The sequence below is a fragment of the Lutra lutra genome, chromosome 16 (assembly GCF_902655055.1).
Source record: "Lutra lutra chromosome 16, mLutLut1.2, whole genome shotgun sequence".
Taxonomy (NCBI): Eukaryota; Metazoa; Chordata; class Mammalia; order Carnivora; family Mustelidae; genus Lutra; species Lutra lutra.
Window position 1 is genome coordinate 22,866,966 of NC_062293.1, and position 18,575 is coordinate 22,885,540.

The following is an 18,575-nucleotide window of genomic DNA, read 5'->3' on the forward strand; positions in this document are numbered from 1 at the left end:
AAAATTCAGCCTCATTGAGACAGACCTTGAAGACCAGGTTGAGAAGCTTCTACTTAATTAGAGGCAATAAGGAACCACTGAAGGCTTTTGGGAAAGGGAATGATACAATCAGTAACTAAAATCTTCATAGAAATCCCAATGAATAAAACAAGCTTAGGAAATCAATAAATATTTGAAGTTAGTTAATTTGGAGTCCATCAGCAAACATGTATTCAATGTTTCTTGCTCTTTATGACTACGAAATCAAGTGCAGGATCTTGGAAGGGGTCTGTGCAAGCAGGAGGCTCATGGTAGATTCATCCCTGTATCCATTGTTCTTCCATATATGAAGGATACAAAAGAGACATAAGGCATCTTAAGGAGTTCACAGTTTCGTTTAGGAGGGAAAGCACACTTACTGAAGAAACAAGCTTCATGCAAGGTGCAAATCTTAAAGTAGGACCAGGGGAAGATTTAGAAAGGAGGGAAATCATTTTTTAAAAGTTTATTTAATTTTTTTTTTAGTAATCTCTATACCCAACATGGGCCTGGAACTCACAACCTTGAGATTGAGAGTCACATGCTCTACTGACTGAGCCAGCCGGCCAATGATTTACCCTGGCAAATCTTTTTTTTTTTTAAGATTTTATTTATTTGACAGATACCACAAGTAAGCAGAAAGGTAGGCAGAAGCAGGCTCCCCACTGAACAGAGAGCCCGACTCGGAGCTCGATCCCAGAACCCCAGGATCATAACCTGAGCTGAAGGCAGAAGCTTTAACCCACCAAGCCACCTAGGCACCCCTTGATAAATCATGTTTGATGGAAGTTTCAACTCAAGAAGGTAGGAGTAAATCTGCTAAGGACAAACCTCTCCCATCCATTCTCCCCAACCCCTCATCTTCACAGAAGAAGCAGGTCTGTCTCCTTGGGAAGGAGCAGAATACATGTTAGACCAGGTCAGGTGCTTGTGACCCTTAGCCACTAGAAGGCAGAAACTCTATTTACCCTGCAAATACCAATGGATTTGGCAGAAAGTAGGCTTGGGTCAAATGTAATGAATGAACAAGTAGAGGGAAAGAGATAATAGAGAACACTGAAGAAATGGCAGAGAGTTGAATGTGATGTGGCTGGCAAGGCAAAGTCACTATACATTCTTGAGATGGGAAATGACAAAAGAGACCCAAAGTACTTCTCCCTCAACTGGATTGCCCATCCAGTGGACACGGGTAGGACTCATCTAACAGACAACTTGTGGAACTCAGCAGCACTCAACACTACCGACCCTGCCTCACTCTTGAAACACTTCATTTCCAGCTTCCATGATTCCATTCTCTCCTGGCTTTCTGCTGTTTATTCTACCAGAGGCTCCTTTTTAACTTCCTCTAAGAACTTGTCCTACTTTTCCCAATCTTTCAATGTCCATAAATGTGTATGCCCTGCCCAGAGTTTTTCTTCCAACCTCCCGATTCGTAAATTCAACGACTTTCTTGATAGCTCTACTTGGATGTTTCCTAGACACATCAAATTTACTATCTGCAAAATTAAGCTCTGAATTATCTGCTAGAAACACTCCTCTCCACTTGCATATCTCAATAAATGGGATTAACGTCTACCCACTCATTAAAATCCAAAGCCTGGGAATCATTCATATCTTCTTCCTTTCTCTCACACAATGTCTAATCCATCAGCAAATTCAGCTACTTCTATGCCCCAAAATATATCTCAACCTATCTTTCCAGGGCAACTACTCTCTAGTCAGGCATCAACATCCTAACAGATCTCCCCTCTTCTACTTCTACTAGCTTCAGTTATTCTCCACATAAAAGCCAGAGAAATCTTTCAATGATATAAATCAGATTATATCACTCTGCTTAAAACTCCTCCATGACTTTCCATGACACTTTGAATAAAATGTAAACTGCTTACCACTCAGAATCTTTATATTCATTAGGTGCTCCTGGCTCCTGGGGCTAAGATCTTCATGAACCTATAAAAAATGTTTGAGATAGGGGAAAAAAAAGAACTAGCTCCAAAAAACTAAAAAATCAAAAATCAATGTTTGTGACTACATAATATAACAATATGTCAGCTAATCCTAAATGTAAAATTAATCATTATGTAGTCATTTATGTATTTTATTTTAATAAATGATGTGGATATAAAGTAGAGTGGGTCCCCCAAAGCTCGAACATATAGAGCCTACAGGGTTCTAAAATGAGCCTCTTTTAAGGCCTTTATATAAGGTCCTTCATACCCCATCTGTGCCTACCTCTCCATGGTCTCCATGATGCTACTCTCCTACTTACTCACTAAACTCAGCCAGGCAGCCTTACAAATCCCTACAAAGTACCAAAATCTTTCCTATTGTTCCCTTTGTCCCAAGCTCTTTCCTGACTGGTTCCTTTTCCTCCACTAGTTCTCGAATTATGTGTAATCTCCTTAAAGAGACCTTCCCAACCAGTCCATTTAAAGTAGGCACCCCCCCTTCCATACTATCTTTTTCTCTGTTGCCTTATTTCCTCCATAACACTGTATGTTTATGCTATCTTTCCCATTAGACTAATAAGCCCCATTAAGGCAGGGAAATACAGGTGCCTTGTTCTCTCTTGTGTCCTTAGGGCCCACTCCAGTAGCTGGCCCAGAGCAGGCTTTAAAAAATAGCTACTGAATGAATGAATAAATGCGTAAGAACCTCATTTTCAAGGGAAGAGAGCCAAGCTAGCAAGTTCTGTCTTGGACTCCATCTTGGGAGGCTGGAGGTACAAATGCTCGTCTGATTCTAGGAACCCAGATAGGTTTAAAAAAGAATGTTTGGAGGTTTCCTCCAACAGAAGTTTTGATGAAAGCTCTCTAATTTACCCTTCTGGGGTGGTGGCAGGGGGAACTAAAAATGGGCTCAAAACTAGGTTGAAGGGAGAGGAAGTGGTTTGGAGCAGATGCCGGGAGCGCCAGGTACCTGCTCTTCCTTTGCACCCTCCCCTCCCCCTAGACTCTAACGGCTCCACCCCTTCCTGTCTTCAACTTGGAGCAAAGGGTCGCGTTCGTCTCTGTTTGGGCTCCGAGGACCTCATCCTCGTTCATTATTCAAGGTGTAGGAGGGCACTATGGGTGCTCATATTTTCACTATTCATGAGGAGGTGGGGTCTCTTTCCCGTGTGGGTGTGGTGCTCCTGAGAGGGTTCTAAAATATTCATGAGAGAGGAGGGCACTATGGGAGCCGGGGCTGGGCGGATTACTATTTATGAGGGGGCGGGGCTTCCTTCCCGCTGGGGCTCCTGGGAGGATTCTAAAATATTCTTGAGGCCACGGGGACGCCTGGGAGGCGGGAACGCAGCTCCGGAGCCGACCGGAGCTGGACCCGCCCTCAACCCGGCGGGAAAACCTTGAGGAGATATTTTCTTTTTTAAACATTAAGAAATTTGAGGATGGTGGGGCAGAACAGCTAAGTCCCATTTGCCTGTGATTCCTTAGGCGGAAAACTGTCAAAATCTGTGGTAAAAAGAGATTTTTTTCCCCAGTACTTTCTTGAGATAGTTTCATCTTTTCCTTGACTGAAGGGGGTAAAAAAAATGCATCACCATGTGGTTTGATTCTTATATCGGCCAGTTTCTGCTTTATGGTGTCCCCGGTTTAGCTCTTTGGAGGTGTCTGGGGCCAATACCCTAGCAGGAGTGGGTCTCTTCTGGGTTTTCTTAGGTTGAGACAAAATAGAAATTGCGGTGAATTGCTGTTGGACGGTTTTCTCTGAAAGGGGGGGAAGTTCAGCCAAGAAGGCCTTCAAACCCTTTCCCAGTCAACAGCGAATGGGGTGGAACGGAGGCATGGAAACTTTATTAGTATTATTTTGGTCAGTGATTCTCATTCTCTTTGGGGAGGAGGGAGAAAACCGGAAATAGTTTGGGATTACACCTTCGGGATTTTCAGAAAAGCCTGTATTCCCCCCCAAATCGTCCAGCTCTCCTCCAGTGAGGAAAATAAGGAATTGTAAGAGGAGACTTCGGTGTTAAAAGAAGGGGCCCATTGAGTTTTAATCCTCAGAGGTTTAAATATATACGCTTAGTGGTTGACACTGAAGTCCCCGGGGCTCCCAGGGGTCAGTGAGTCTCTGAAGAGCCCAAAGGCCCCATCTAAGTCCCACTTTACATGTTCTTCACAGACCGGACAAATCCTAGGCCCGATTTATAATTTTATTACAATGAAAATGCTTCAAAGTGCCTACTGTGAAAGTTAAAAACAACCTCATGGATCAACATTCTTCCATTTATTTACATGCAGCCTTTAAAATATATATGTACTTGCAGAAGTATCTATTGGCATGGAATGAAGTTAGTTTTCCTTATCATTGAAAAAAGCGGATTATAAAATAGTATGAACAGTGATCTTTTTTGTCAGAATATATATATATATTCTATATATAGTTGTATGTGATATATATAATTCTGGAGTGATATAAACCAAAGTTTCTAAGTGAATTTAAGTGTCTTCTTTTTGTCTTGCTGTACTTTGTAAACTTTTTTGACAATGCAATATGTTACTTGTGTAATTTTAATGATTATTTTAAAATAGCTTCTAATTGAAGTGCTCATGGAATGCTTAAGCAAAGTGCTATGGTATGGTTTTAAAGGAGGTTCACAGTATGTTTTTCACTAAGAACTAAATTTCTTGGCCATGTTTTCAAAGTATAACTGATTTTAAGTTGATATGTAACCTTTTAGATGAGTAAGTAACAATGTGATTTTAGCAAGTTTGTGACAAAAGGAGAATATGCATTTGGGTCAGATATATTTGTAACTCTTTGATGAAATGTCTTAGTTGTTACTTCAGAAACAGAAGGCTTAGAGTTGTAGTTATGTACATGTATGGGTATATGTACAAAAGACAATGTCTTCTGAATTGGCGTAATAGTGACACAAAGTCACCTATTATGAATATTTTTTAAGAATTTTTTTTTGGTATAAGTAAATTATCAGAGTTTTTAATAAGTTCTAAGAAATGTTCATTTCAAAATCAAGTTGTGTAGGCCCTTCTTAAGAATTGTAAGTGACCAAAAGTGGAATTAGGAGGAAAATTATTGTTCATTTATTTATTCTAATCTTTTTAATTTTACAGGACTTTAATTTCGCTGTTTATTTGTGTTATACAACCCAGCACATAATTGGTAATAGTAATGCAATCTTCTTAATCTGTTAGAACTTGTAAATTTTAAATGTTCTAAAGTTAGAATTTCTATTTCTTGTCTCTATTTTTACTGCTTCCAACAAAGAAAATATCAGTACTCAGTTTGAAAGAAATGGAAAAACTTCACTACAAAATTTTAAAGCTACAATGATATTTTGATTTTTTTGAAATGTAAAGATTATAAAAGCAACATACTAATTGACAGATCTTGAATGTTTTGAATTTGTTATATTGGTTTTTTTCTGTCAAATCTTTTACTTTTTAAAGATTTTGCATATTTCCTTAGACTATATCTCATCCAAATACATGTCTCTCATTCTACTAAAATTCTTTTTCTAGAATATTTGGCTAAGAGGGAAAAGACTTTTAAACATTTCATATCATTTGAGATGAATAGATACACTCTTAATTGGTGGGAGCTCCGTAAATTAGACATTATATTAAAGGTTTTGTTAATAGAGGGGTTCCTAGTTGACTGAGTCAGTAGAGCATGTGACTCTTGATTTTGGGGTCCTAAGTTTGAGCCCCACGATGTGGGTAGAAATCACTTTTTAAAAAAAAGTTTTGTAAATAGATAGATAGCTATTTACCAACAAGGTATCAGTTTCTCTATTTTAAAAAACAGCTCTTTGTTGCTATAATTTCCTTTCTCCTTTGTCTCTTGTATTTTATTTTTCTAACCAGGATAAATTCATGAGATAAGAAAAAGGATGGCATCTAGAATAAATACCAGTTTCACTTTGATTCCCAACCAGAAATATAGACGTAGTAATCGTCGATCCAGCAGCTATTTTTCCAACACCCTTGGCTCAGATTCTCAGCCCTTATCAACGCTTGGAAATTTTAAAGCCTTGCCGTTGGAAATATTCCAAATAATCTTAAGATATTTATCAGGTGAGGTCTGGGAACTATGAGTAGGCTATATAGATGTTTGAATTTTTTTTTTTTTTTTCCCCGCAAGAACTACTTTGTCATCTTGGGCCCTGCTAGAATGTTAATGGTATTTACATTATGTGTGTTTTCTGGTTTTATCATTATTAGGTAAGGGATATAATGAAGAAAGTGTGGCATTCAAACTCTTTAAAGTATGCCTCTAATTATAACTTAACTGTTACATCCCTAAGTGTTTCCAACTCATTGAACAGGAGATTTAAAACAATTAAAAAATTTCCCCTTTTCCTCCACTTTTTTATATATTTTATTATTTAGTATATTATTGATGAGCTAACTTATAAATTCATAGATTGTACTAATAATGACGTTCTTGTAATTAAGCTATTTATATATATATGTATATGTATTTCTTTTGGTAGTGAAGGATATCAGCATGCTAAGCATGGTGTCCAAAACAGTCAGCCAGCACATTATTAATTATATTTCAACCTCGTCAGGAAGCAAAAGACTTTTACTACAGGATTTTCATAACCTTGAGCTGCCTAGCAAGAGACAAGACTCTGCCATACTGGAACATTACAGATCTCTAGGTAATTTATGTAATGAGAATTGTAACAAGTAAAGAACTACACTTAATTAAGGGGATTTTATTAAAGAATTCCGTAGGGCCTGTGGGAAATGGGGGATATTTCTTAAAATGTGCCTATTTCTATGATGCTTTTATTCTTCAGTGCGAAGACTTTTCCATAATAGTCCCTTATACTTATCTTTAAAGATGAGAGAATGCGCTTTAGTGTAAAGAATCAGTCCTTGTGGTTTCATGTGCATACAGTGTCACCTTTCCTTATTGTTTAAGTGACTTTCCAGTGAAATTGATGTACTTCCTATACTTCCTGGGGATCTAATGAATTTTACTTCTAAACTTCTTTTCTCTTTCAACCATAATCTAGTCCTTAAAATAGAAGAGAAATGTAAACACATTATTGTGGAAGATCACTTATTCTCTTATCAGAAACAATTTTTTAAAAGTACTCCACACATTTATTAATAAATCATTACACTATAATAAATTAATCTTATCAAAGGAAATTTCATATAATCCGTTCCCTTAACTTAAAATCATCTATGTCTTTTACCCCATTCATTGATGTACTCAAATAAAATTCTAATTTTGACTTGACTAGTGGCACCAGTTTAATTATGAAACTACCTTATAATTAACCAAAACATGGCAATAAAGCCTAAAATTAAGGTGATGTTTTCAATTTTTAAATAAAGGCATAATAGTTAAGTTAAATGATTATTACCTTTTAGTAGCGCAAGGAAGCCTAGCTTTAAGATAATAAAATAAGACTATATACATGTATGTAAATACATAAAAGTATATTTAATAAATTAATAAGATTACTATTAATTAGATTTAGTTTCATAAGAGTAAATGAAAGGTGTGTAATCTGATTACAGTGTTATGTGTTTCAGTATTTGTAGTTGGACTTAGTAAAGCCTGTAACAGAATATAGCAATGACTTTTTGGTACTTGTCATTGTAATATCTTTTTTCAAACATCCTTAGTTGTAGAATAAGTGGTACAGTAAAAGAGCTTATTTTATGGTTTTGATCTGAAAGAATTTTTTTTCTCCCTAACCAAGATTCAATCACTTAAAGAAGCAAAAAAAATTAAGATAATTATATGGATAATTCAGTGAAAAATACAAATATGTATTGATCTTAATAGCCAGCTTTTATTTATTTATTTATTTATTTATTTATTTTTTTTAAAGATTTTATTTATTTATTTGACAGACAGAGATCACAAGTAGGCAGAGAGGCAGGCAGAGAGAGAGGAGGAAGCAGGCTCCCCGCAGAGCCGAGAGCCCGATGCGGGACTCGATCCCAGGACCCTGAGATCATGACCTGAGCCGAAGGCAGCGGCTTAACCCACTGAGCCACCCAGGCGCCCCATATTTATTTATTTTTAAAGTCTGCATTCCAGCTCTGTTTCTTTCTTTCTTTCTTTCTTTCTTTCTTTCTTTCTTTCTTTCTTTCCTTCCTTCCTTCCTTCCTTCCTTCCTTCTTTTAAAGATTTATTTATTTATTTATTTGACAGAGATCGTAAGTAGGCAGAGAGGCAGGCAGAGAAAGAGGAAGAAGCAGGCTCCCCGCTGAGCAGAGAGTCCCATGAGGGGCTTGATTCCAGGACCCTGGGATCATGACCTGAGCCGAAGGCAGAGGCTTTAACCCACTGAGCCACCCAGGCACCCCAATAGCCAGCTTTTATTTATTTTTTATTTTTATTTTTTTAAAGATTTTATTTATTTGACAGAGAGAGATCACAAGTAGACAGAGAGGCGGCAGAGAGAGAGAGAGAGAGGGAAGCAGGCTCCCTGCTGAGCAGAGAGCCCGATGCGGGCCTTGATCCCAGGACTCTGAGATCATGACCTGAGTCGAAGGCAGCGGCTTAACCCACTGAGCCACCCAGGCACCCCAATAGCCAGCTTTTAAACATAGTTTTATTCACGTAATGATTTCAACCTTCCACTTAGTTTTGGTGCAGACACCTGGCTTATGACTGATTCTTTAGGTAAATGTTTGATGTACTTACTGTTTTCTCATGTTGCCTTTCTTATCTGATCTGTTCTTGTTTTCAGACATTAAAATAACATTTTCAGAATTCTGTGCTCTGAAGATTATAAATTTTAATTTGCTTCTTCATATAAGACAGAGCAGATGGCCAGTGTGAAAAGAACATTACATCTGACTCTATTTTAGTGGGAAGAAATTTTAAAAGTTAGTCTCTAAAGGGTACAGCAGAGCACCTGTGTTAAAAAAATAAATAAGGGGGCGCCTGGGTGGCTCAGTGGGTTAAGCCGCTGCCTTTGGCTCAGGTCATGGTCTCGGAGTCCTGGGATCGAGCCCCGCATCAGGCTCTCTGCTCAGCAGGGAGCCTGCTTCCTCCTCTTTCTCTCTGCCTGCCTCTCTGCCTGCTTGTGATCTCTCTGTCAAATAAATAAATAAAATCTTAAAAAAAAAACGTTTAAAAAAAAATAAATAAGTCAGCCAGTATTGGTTTTTATGGTAAATTGCAATCCTCAAAAATAGGAGTTTTACATTAGAAAAAGCAACCAGCATACAATTATAGCTTACACTTCCCCAGCTATGATCTGCCATGGGACTGGATGCCAGAACATGAAAGGGAAAGAACTCAGCTTAAAAACCAAACATTGAAAATGTCTTTTTATGTACAAAAATACAGAGGGTTTATATTTCAAACTCAATTCTGGTCATGTGTTGTCCAAACATAGCAACTTCTAAAAATAAATTGGATTCCCATAGATTCTATAGAATTATCTGAAGTAGCTATCATATATGTTAAAAAAAAAAAGTAAATGCAAGGAGGATAAAGATGGAGAAATTCATGATATTCAGGTATTTATTTTCCTACCATATATCTTATTTTTAGTAACATTGCCCCTATAGGAATGTTAACAATTTATTGCCATTTTAGGAAAACAGACACATAAAGTTAGAGGAAACAGATCATACACTTCTGTCACTGTAGTTCAAGTTACATGTCTCACTGGGAAATTGAAGGGTTTTTTTTTTTTCTTTTTTTAAAATATCTGAACACAAAATTCTATACATTCTTAACATGTAAGCCCCATAAAAGGATATCTTTGAAGGAAGAAATGGATATTTCATCCAAACTGAATACTTTCTGTGAGTGAAAATAACTTCTAACCTCTGAAATTTTAAGTACTTACGATTCAAAAATTTTTTATGTGGAGAAGGGAATACAAAATCGCTTTTCTCATTCTTTCCATGTTTTACATTAACAACTCTTAAAGCATTTTCCTTTGTGAACATGTTAATTCCAAGAAATATTGGAATCTGTTTTCTGTAGAATAAACATACAGTTCCACTAGTGCATCTTTGTGTCTGTTGTTATATCTTTTTTAATCTAAATATTTTCTATATCTATTTTATAATACAAATTTCATCATTTTTATAAGATTTTTATACCACTTAGTGGACATCACAGTTACTTGGTAAACACCATATATTGTAAGTGTTTGGTACCCTTGCTCCCAAACTTCCTCTTCAGAATCATATCAGCTCACAGTCCACTGTGATTTACTATACTTGACTTTCAAGGAAATGTTATGCTGTGCTTTACAGGTACTTTTACATTAATTGTATCGTTGTCATTTTTTTCATGTGTCTCTTTATGTTTTCAGGTCTGCTGTTTAAAAGATGTACGTTGCTGCTACCCACAAGGGAAAGACTAAAGTACATTCACAAAACACTGGCAGAAGTAAGATCACACTTCTCAACTGGTTCACAATCTTGATTTCTAGTAAAGCTATTTGTTATAGCTTTTTAACAAGCTATGGATGGACCATTTTAGATCCATCTTCAATTAGTAGAATTTTGTGAATTAGTACTAATAACTGATTGATGATAATCTAATACTATATCAAGTATCCAGAGATTATAAAACACCAAAATGTAGTAGTCTTTTACTTATCATAAAATAATTTTTATGTATAACTAAGAATATCATTCAAGTTTATTAGAGTTATTAGAGTATAAAAGTATTTTTTAACCTACATGAGAATCCTGAGGCTGTTTTAAAGTGGTGATTTAGATTTTTATTAAAATGAAATAATTTCTGAATGTTTACTCTTACTGTTTATGAATGTATGAAAACAAGGAAAGTATTTTTTTAAGATTTTTATTTATTTATTTGACAGATAGAGATCACAAGTAGGCAGAGAGGCAGGAAGAGAGAGAGAGAGGAGGAAGCAGGTTCCCAGCCGAGCAGAGAGCCTGATGCGGGGCTCGATCCTAGGACCCTGGGATCTTGACCTGAGCCAAAGGCAGAGGTTTTAACCCACTGAGCCACCCAGGTGCCCCAGGAAGGTTTTTTTAATATTAAAATAACAGAACTTCTGAGGGTGCCTGGGTGGCTTAGTTGGTTAAGCGTCCGACTCTTGGTTTCAGCTCAGGTCATGATCTCAGGGTTGTGGGATTGAGCCCCATATTAGGCTCAGGCCTCAATGGGGGATTTTCTTGAGGTTCTCTCTCCCTCTCCCTCTCCCTTTGCCCCTAGCACCCCCTCCCCATGCACACAAGCACACTCTCTCTCTTTAACTCTCTCTAAAATAAATAAATCTTTAAAACATTTAAAAAATTAAAACTTTTTATTTTTTTTATTTTTAAAAAATTTTTTAATAAACATATGAAGTATTTTTATCCCCAGGGGTACAGGTCTGTGAATCGCCAAGTTTACACACTTCACAGCACTCACCATAGCACATACCCTCCCCAATGTCCATAACCCCACCCCCCTCTTCCGACCCCCCTCCTCCCAGCAACCTAAAAATATAAAACTTTTATGGTAATTTATGACTTGAATGTGTATCCATGTGTTTAGGGATAATCTCTGTATAAGTATTGATTTTCAATATATAAACTCAAACATACATCCAACACTGATGGTTCAGTTCTACACTCAATAGTATGCAGACTGTTTCTGATGCATTTGCTTTTTTTCATGTCAGTATTTGTACTGAGTTCAGGTCTATATTATTAGAGCAGCTTCTCAGATAATCTTTCTGCCATCTCTTTCTTTACTTTGCAAGATATTCTGTGTGCTGAATCAAGGTTATTCTTCCCAAAGCATCCCTTTCATTGAGTTAATTTTCTTACTTAAAAATCTTTCAGTGGCTACTTAATTTCGGCAAGATAAAGTCCAAAGTCTGTAGCTGCTATTTAGGGCTCTTCCTGACAGTGCAACCTTACTCCCTGCTACACTGAGCCCAGTTAAGTATGTCATATCTTTCTTCCCACATAAAGCTTTTCATTCCTACCACTGTACAATGTTATCCTTATTTTTTCCCTCACCTATCTTTCTTATCTTTTTCATTCCTTATATTTGAATCCTACTTTAAGACAATGCTTTTTTCACATGCTTCAGAAGCTGTTTTGATCATTCCCAAATTTATCGTTTTTGCTTTCACAGTGTCTAATAGAGTGTGTATTTAGTCATTTTCACATCTATGTATATTCTAACCTGAATTATCAAAATAATTTCACATGCGTTTATTTTATTCTTCTAAATAAATTATGAACTCCTTTAAGACACTCGGTTTTATACCTCTTTTGTGACCTTACTTATGTAACACAATGCTAGTTATTTAGCCTTTTCATTATTTTCAATTCATAGTGAAAAATATTCCTGCATATTTCCATTAAATTTGAATGTCAAATCATTGTACAGTTCCATTGTAAAAGAGGAATTAACAGTTGTTCTCTTTACAGGTTTCCTGTTTTAAATTCAATGGCTGTGCAGCTCCTATCCAATGTTTAGGATTATCATGTTATGGCATATTTTTACAGGTAAATTTTTTTTTAATTGAAAGAGGAAAAGGCATGTTTTTTGAAGTGTTAACAGGTAGAGCATGTAGTCTACATTTCCATAGGTTAATAAAAATAATAATAATCTAAAAGAGAACAAAATAAAATTATTAAGATTTGAGGAAGTGTTAATCTAACAGTGTGTTTGCCACCTCAGATTTTTTTCTTGAATTTCTCGAAACATTTATTTGCTCAATACCAATATACTTGAAGTTTCCAGCCAGTTGTAAAGACTAGAAATCTTGTGGGGTGATGTGCGTGGGCGCGCGCACATGTGTGTGTGTATGTAATGAATTTTTAGTTTTTTGCTAGTTATTTAAGATGTGATTTTTATTTTTTTTATTTTTTTTAAAGATTTATTTATTTATTTATTTATTTATTTGACAGACAGAGATCACAAGCAGGCAGAGAGGCAGGCCAAGAGAGAGGAGGAAGCAGGCTCCCTGCTGAGCAGAGAGCCCGATGCGGGGCTCGATCCCAGGACCCTGAGATCATGACCTGAGCCGAAGGCAGCAGCTTAACCCACTGAGCCACCCAGGCGCCCCAAGATGTGATTTTTAGAAGTGAAAAAAAAATTAAAGCTTTGGAAGATGGTAGACGTGTTAACTAACCTTACTGTGGTAATTATTTTGCAGTATGTACAATTTTAAAATCACTGCATTATATACTTTAACTTACACAATGTTATATGTCAATTAGATCTCAAGCTGATAAAAAAGAAATCAACTACCTGATTTTTTTTAAAGTTTTTGACTAATCTTTTATTATAAACAAAGAAGATTAATACTATTATTTAGTGTTATTCAATATTAATGGTATATTATTAATCTATTATATTGTTTTAAGCAGTTTAAATGTTAAAGGTAGGGCGCCTGGGTGGCTCAGTGGGTTAAGCCGCTGCCTTCGGCTCAGGTCATGATCTCAGGGTCCTGGGATCGAGTTCCGCATCGGGCTCTCTGCTCAGCAGGGAGCCTGCTTCCCTTCCTCGCTCTCTGCCTGCCTCTCTGCCTACTTGTGATCTCTGTCTGTCAAATAAATAAATAAAATCTTTAAAAAATAAATAAATAAATGTTAAAGGTATAGTTTACCTTTGAAGAACATGGGTTTGAACTGTCCAGGTTCACTTATACACAGATTTTTTTTTCAATAAATACAGTACAGTGCTATAAGTGTATTACCTCTTCCTTATGATTTTCTTTTTTTATGATTTTCTTAATAACATTTTCTTTTCTCTCACTTTATTGTAAGAATACAGTAGACAATACATATAACATACAACATATATGTCAATTGACTATGTTATTGGAAAGGCTTGCCGTCAGCAGCAGGCTATTATTAATAGTTAAGTTTTGGGTAAGCCAAAATTGGGGGGGGGGTGTAAGTGCCCTAATCCCTGTCTTTTTCTTTTCTTTTTTTTAAGATTTTATTTATTTGACAGAAAGAGGGGCGCCTGGGTGGCTCAGTGGGTTAAGCCGCTGCCTTTGGCTCAGGTCATGGTCTCGGAGTCCTGGGATCGAGCCCCGCATCGGGCTCTCTGCTCTTTCGGGGAGCCTGCTTCCTCCTCTCTCTCTGCCTGCCTCTCTGCCTGCTTGTGATCTCTCTGTCAAATAAAAACTCCTCTCTCTCTGCCTGCCTCTCTGCCTGCTTGTGATCTCTCTGTCAAATTAAAAAAAAAAAAAAAATCTTTTATTTGACAGAAAGAGATAGAGAGAGGGAACACAAGCAGGGGGTGGTGAGAGAGGGAGAACTAGGCTTCCCGCAGAGCAGGGAACCTGATGTGGGACTTGATCCCAGGACCCTGGGATCATGACCTGAGCCAAAGGCAGATGCTTAATGAATGAGCCACCCAGGCGCTCACCCCTGCCTTTCTCAAGGATCAACTATAATAACTTATTTAAAACTTAACCTTACAGGGGTGCCTGGGTGGCTCAGTGGGTTAAGCCTCTGCCTTTGGTTCAGGTCCTGATCTTGGGCTCCTGGGATTGAGCCCCACATCGGGCTCTCTGCTCCATGGTGAGCCTCTTCCCCCTCTCTCTCTGCCTGCCTCTCTGCCTACTTATGATCTCTCTCTCTGTCAAATAAATAGATAAAATCTTAAAAAAAAAAAAAACCTTGCAAAGTTTACAACAATTTTGCTCTATATGCCAGCCTGCCAGCCACCATCTGCATGCCCAGATTCCAGTAGCGTAGGCCCTCCTACCATCTCTCTTCTAAGATATGTTTTTGCTTTTGGGGGAGGAAGGATAGGTGATATAAACACATATATTTATATAAAATTCAAAAGGTGCAAACCTGTATAAAATGAAAAGGAAGTCTACCATCAGGGCCTGTCCGTGGTCCACCGAGTTGCCTTCAACAAAAGTAACTGTTGTTAGCATTTTCTTCTATGTGCTTGCACAGGGAATGTGATTAATTCGTAAACTATTAAAATCCAGTTCAGGGACGCCTGGGTGGCTCAGTTGGTTAAGCAGCTGCCTTCGGCTCAGGTCATGATCCCAGCATCCTGGGATCGAGTCCCACATCGGGCTCCTTGCTTGGCGGGGAGCCTGCTTCTCCCTCTGCCTCTGCCTGCCATTCTGTCCGCCTGTGCTCGCTCTCTCTCCCTCTCTCTCTGACAAATAAAAATTTAAAAAAAAAAAAATCTTTAAAATCCAGTTCAACTATTTTTTTTAAGATTTTATTTATTTATTTGACAGACAAGAGATCACAAGTAGGCAGAGAGGCAGGCAGAGAGAGAGGAGGAAGCAGGCTCCCTGCTGAGCAGAGAGCCTGATATGGGGCTCGATCCCAGGACCCTGGGACCATGACCTGAGCCGAAGGCAGAGGCTTTAACCCACTGAGCCACCCAGGTGCCCCCAGTTCAACTATTTTAAGAAAAATTGATATGATTAATCAACCTTTTCAAAATCTAACTATAGATTAGCATGCCATTTGAATTTCCTTTTCATATATGTTTTACTGTACATTCTGGTTGGGTCAAAGATAAGTATTAAACTTTGTCCTAATAAAAAATGTTCGCTCACTCGCATCAGTTATTAGTTATTATCAGATATTACTAATGTTATTAGTAAGTGCTCATAATTGTCACATTAAGATGAGGTCATTCTCATTTGTAAGCAGTATCATAAATGATAACTAGAGGAAGTCAAAGGGATTCTGTTGAAAACTAAGCCACGGTATGGCTGTGCTACGTATCTGACGTTGTGCTCTAGGATTTTGGTCTTTGTTACTTTGCCCATACTGTCAGGGTTCAGGATTCAGCACCATTTGAAAGTGTTCTGAAAGGATACTCCCTTGACAACCAAAAAGAAACTGGGTTTGGGGGCATTTCTAGGATTTGTTTATGTATATTTTCTTATTAATTTGAATCTTCCATTGTGGATAAAAATTGCACATCACCGTGATCATGCTCATAAGCTAGCAGTGACTTATATTTTGATTTGATGGTCAGGACATCTGTAATATTTCCTTCATTTTATTATTCTCAGACCTTAACGGCAGGTTGGGATGGACTCGAATGCCATCGCGTGTATAACTTCTTATGTGAGCTGACTAATCTCTCCCGCAAGATGCAGGCCGTTGTCTGCAGCAAACCAGGTAAAAAAAAACTACAATGCACAGCTAATGTTATACAGATACTAAAATAGAAAAAAAAAATAGCAGAGTTTGAAAGTATGTTTAAAAGAAAATCATGAGGGACGCCTGGGTGGCTCAGTTGGTTGGACGACGGTCTTCGGCTCAGGTCATGATCCTGGAGTCCCGGGATCGAGTCCCACATCGGGCTCCCAGCTCCACAGGGAGTCTGCTTCTCTCTCTGACCTTCTACTCGCTCATGCTCTCTCTCACTGTCTCTCTCTCAAATAAATAAATAAAATCTTTAAAAAAAAAAATCATGACATCCATATGTAGTAAAAGGACAAAGAAATGTAAGGAGAAGATAAACACTGAATTAGATTGTGAGGCACGTGATTACAGAAAGAAGTATTCAGAGGGCTCAACTGTATGAATAATATTTTATTAATTAAGACTGGATGGAGGATACAAAGGTGTTCATTATAGTATTCTTTAAACCTTTATGTATATGAGATATTTCATAGTTTTAAAATTATGGAATCCTACAGTCTAGCAGTTTCACTCTGAGATACTCCTACAGTGTGCATAAGGAGACCCGTGTAAGAATGAGCATTACAGCACGTAAGCATGAAAAACTGCAAACAATCCAAATGCCCCTCATCAGGAGAATGGAAAAATGAATTACGTATCCATACAGTTGGGGCGCCTGGGTGGCTCAGTGGGTTAAAACCTCTGCCTTTGGCTCGGGTCATGATCCCAGGGTCCTGGGATCGAGCTCTGCATTGGGCTCTCTGCTCAGCGGGGAGCCTGCTTCCTCCTCTCTCTCTCTCTTTGCCTGCCTCTCTGCTTCCTTGTGATCTCTCTCTCTGCCAAATAAAAAATAAAATCTTTTTTTTTTCTTATTTTTTTTTTAAGATTTATTTATTTATTTGACAGACAGAAATCACAAGGAGGCAGAGAGGCAGGCAGAGAGAGAGGAGGAAGCAGGCTCCCCGCCGAGCAGAGAGCCCGATGTGGGGCTCGATCCCAGGGCCCTGAGATCATGACCTGAGCCGAAGGCAGAGGCTTTAACCCACTGAGCCACCCAGGCGCCCCTAAAAAATAAAATCTTAAAAAAAAAGTATCCATACAGTTAAAACCATTGTAGTTAATATGTATGAACTAAAGCCACATGTATTAATATGGATAAATCTCAAAATGTAAGTTGAGAGAAAGATAACCAAAGGATATTTTGAACATGTTACTATTTATATACAAATTAAAAACATGTAAAATAATTCTATATATTCTTTATGGTAATATACCTGTATTAAATATAAGAACATTGTTAGGAGATGTGATGTTAAGTTTGTATGTCAGCTTGGCTGGGTCAATACCCAGCACTCAGATATTTGGTCAAACATTATTCTAGATGTTTCTCTGAAGTTATTTCTTAGATGAGATTAACATTTAAATCAGTAGACTTTAAGTAAAGCAGATTACCCTCCATAATAAGGGTAGGTCTCATCAATCACTTGAAGGCCTTAGTAGAAAAAGACTGACCTCCCAAGCAAGAAAAAATTCTACCAAGCAGACTGCCTTTGGATTTGAACTGAAACTCTTCTCTGGTCTCTAGTCTGCCAGCATACCCTGCAGATTTTGGATTGCCAAACCTCCATAATCTCATGAGCTAATTCCTCAAAATAAATTATTCTCCATATACATATATGGAGAAAAATTTATACACACACATCCTGTTTATTCTATTTTTTCTGGAGAACCCTGACTAGTACAAGAGAGTCAATATCCAAATTCAAGTTGGTGATTACCTCTAAGGATGAAGGGGAAGAGGATCGGGAGTGATATACAAGAAGCTGTAACCATACCTATGTTTTATTTATTTTTTAAAAATCTGAAGCAAAATAGGAAAAAGTTAAGCCTTGACAAAGCTAAGTGACCGGTATCCAATATTTGTTATGGTATCTCTGCTTTTCTGATGGCTTGAGATATTTCCTTTTTTTTTTTTTTTTAAAGATTTTATTTATTTATTTGACAGAGCGATCACAAGTAGGCAGGGAGGCAGACAGAGAGAGGGGAAGCAGGCTCCCTGCTGAGCAGAGAGCCTGATGCGGGGCTTGATTCCAGGACCCTGGGATCATGACCCGAGCTGAAGGCAGAGGCCTTAACCCACTGAGCCACCCAGGCGCCCCGGCTTGAGATATTTCATTATGAAACAAATTATGGATCAAAAAGGCGGATTCAAAGTCTAATGAAACAATAACAAAATTACTTTATCATATTCTCCCTGGACGAAAAACTTTTATTGGCTCCCCAGTGTCATCAAAATAAAGTCCAAACTGTTTATACTGGCTTTCACATTCTGATCCCAGTCTACTTTTTCAAATTTATTCCCCACTATTCTCTGTATCTGCTTGACATAGAATAGTCTTTACCTCTTCCCTCACTGTCTCGCATATCTCTTACACATTTCTACCTCATATCTTTTATTCATTCTCTCTCTCTCTCTTTTTTTTTCCCTAAAATACCATCTCT

At 37.7% G+C, this 18,575-nt stretch overlaps 1 protein-coding gene and 1 long non-coding RNA gene across 6 annotated transcripts in view; one reads left to right on the forward strand and one right to left on the reverse strand.

Annotated features, from left to right (window-relative positions):
• Positions 1–1,907: 1,907 nt before the first annotated feature.
• On the reverse strand, positions 1,908–14,841 carry LOC125087967 (uncharacterized). Its single transcript, XR_007123545.1, has 3 exons — positions 14,763–14,841; positions 8,656–8,813; positions 1,908–1,968 (listed from the first exon to the last, which is right to left on the reverse strand). It is a non-coding gene; the product is annotated as an uncharacterized LOC125087967 (long non-coding RNA).
• Positions 3,286–18,575, forward strand: part of FBXO47 (F-box protein 47) — a 28,109-nt gene continuing 12,819 nt past the window's right edge. For 2 of the 5 annotated variants that reach the window (XM_047708826.1, XM_047708830.1), the window contains exons 1-6: positions 3,286–3,475; positions 5,844–6,053; positions 6,473–6,643; positions 10,289–10,365; positions 12,375–12,452; positions 15,959–16,067. In XM_047708826.1, coding sequence (XP_047564782.1) covers positions 5,870–6,053; positions 6,473–6,643; positions 10,289–10,365; positions 12,375–12,452; positions 15,959–16,067 — 619 coding nt within the window. In that variant the 5' untranslated portion in view covers positions 3,286–3,475; positions 5,844–5,869. The remainder of the gene's footprint in view (positions 3,476–5,843; positions 6,054–6,472; positions 6,644–10,288; positions 10,366–12,374; positions 12,453–15,958; positions 16,068–18,575) is intronic. The other 3 variants (XM_047708829.1, XM_047708827.1, XM_047708828.1) reach the window with 3 other exon arrangements.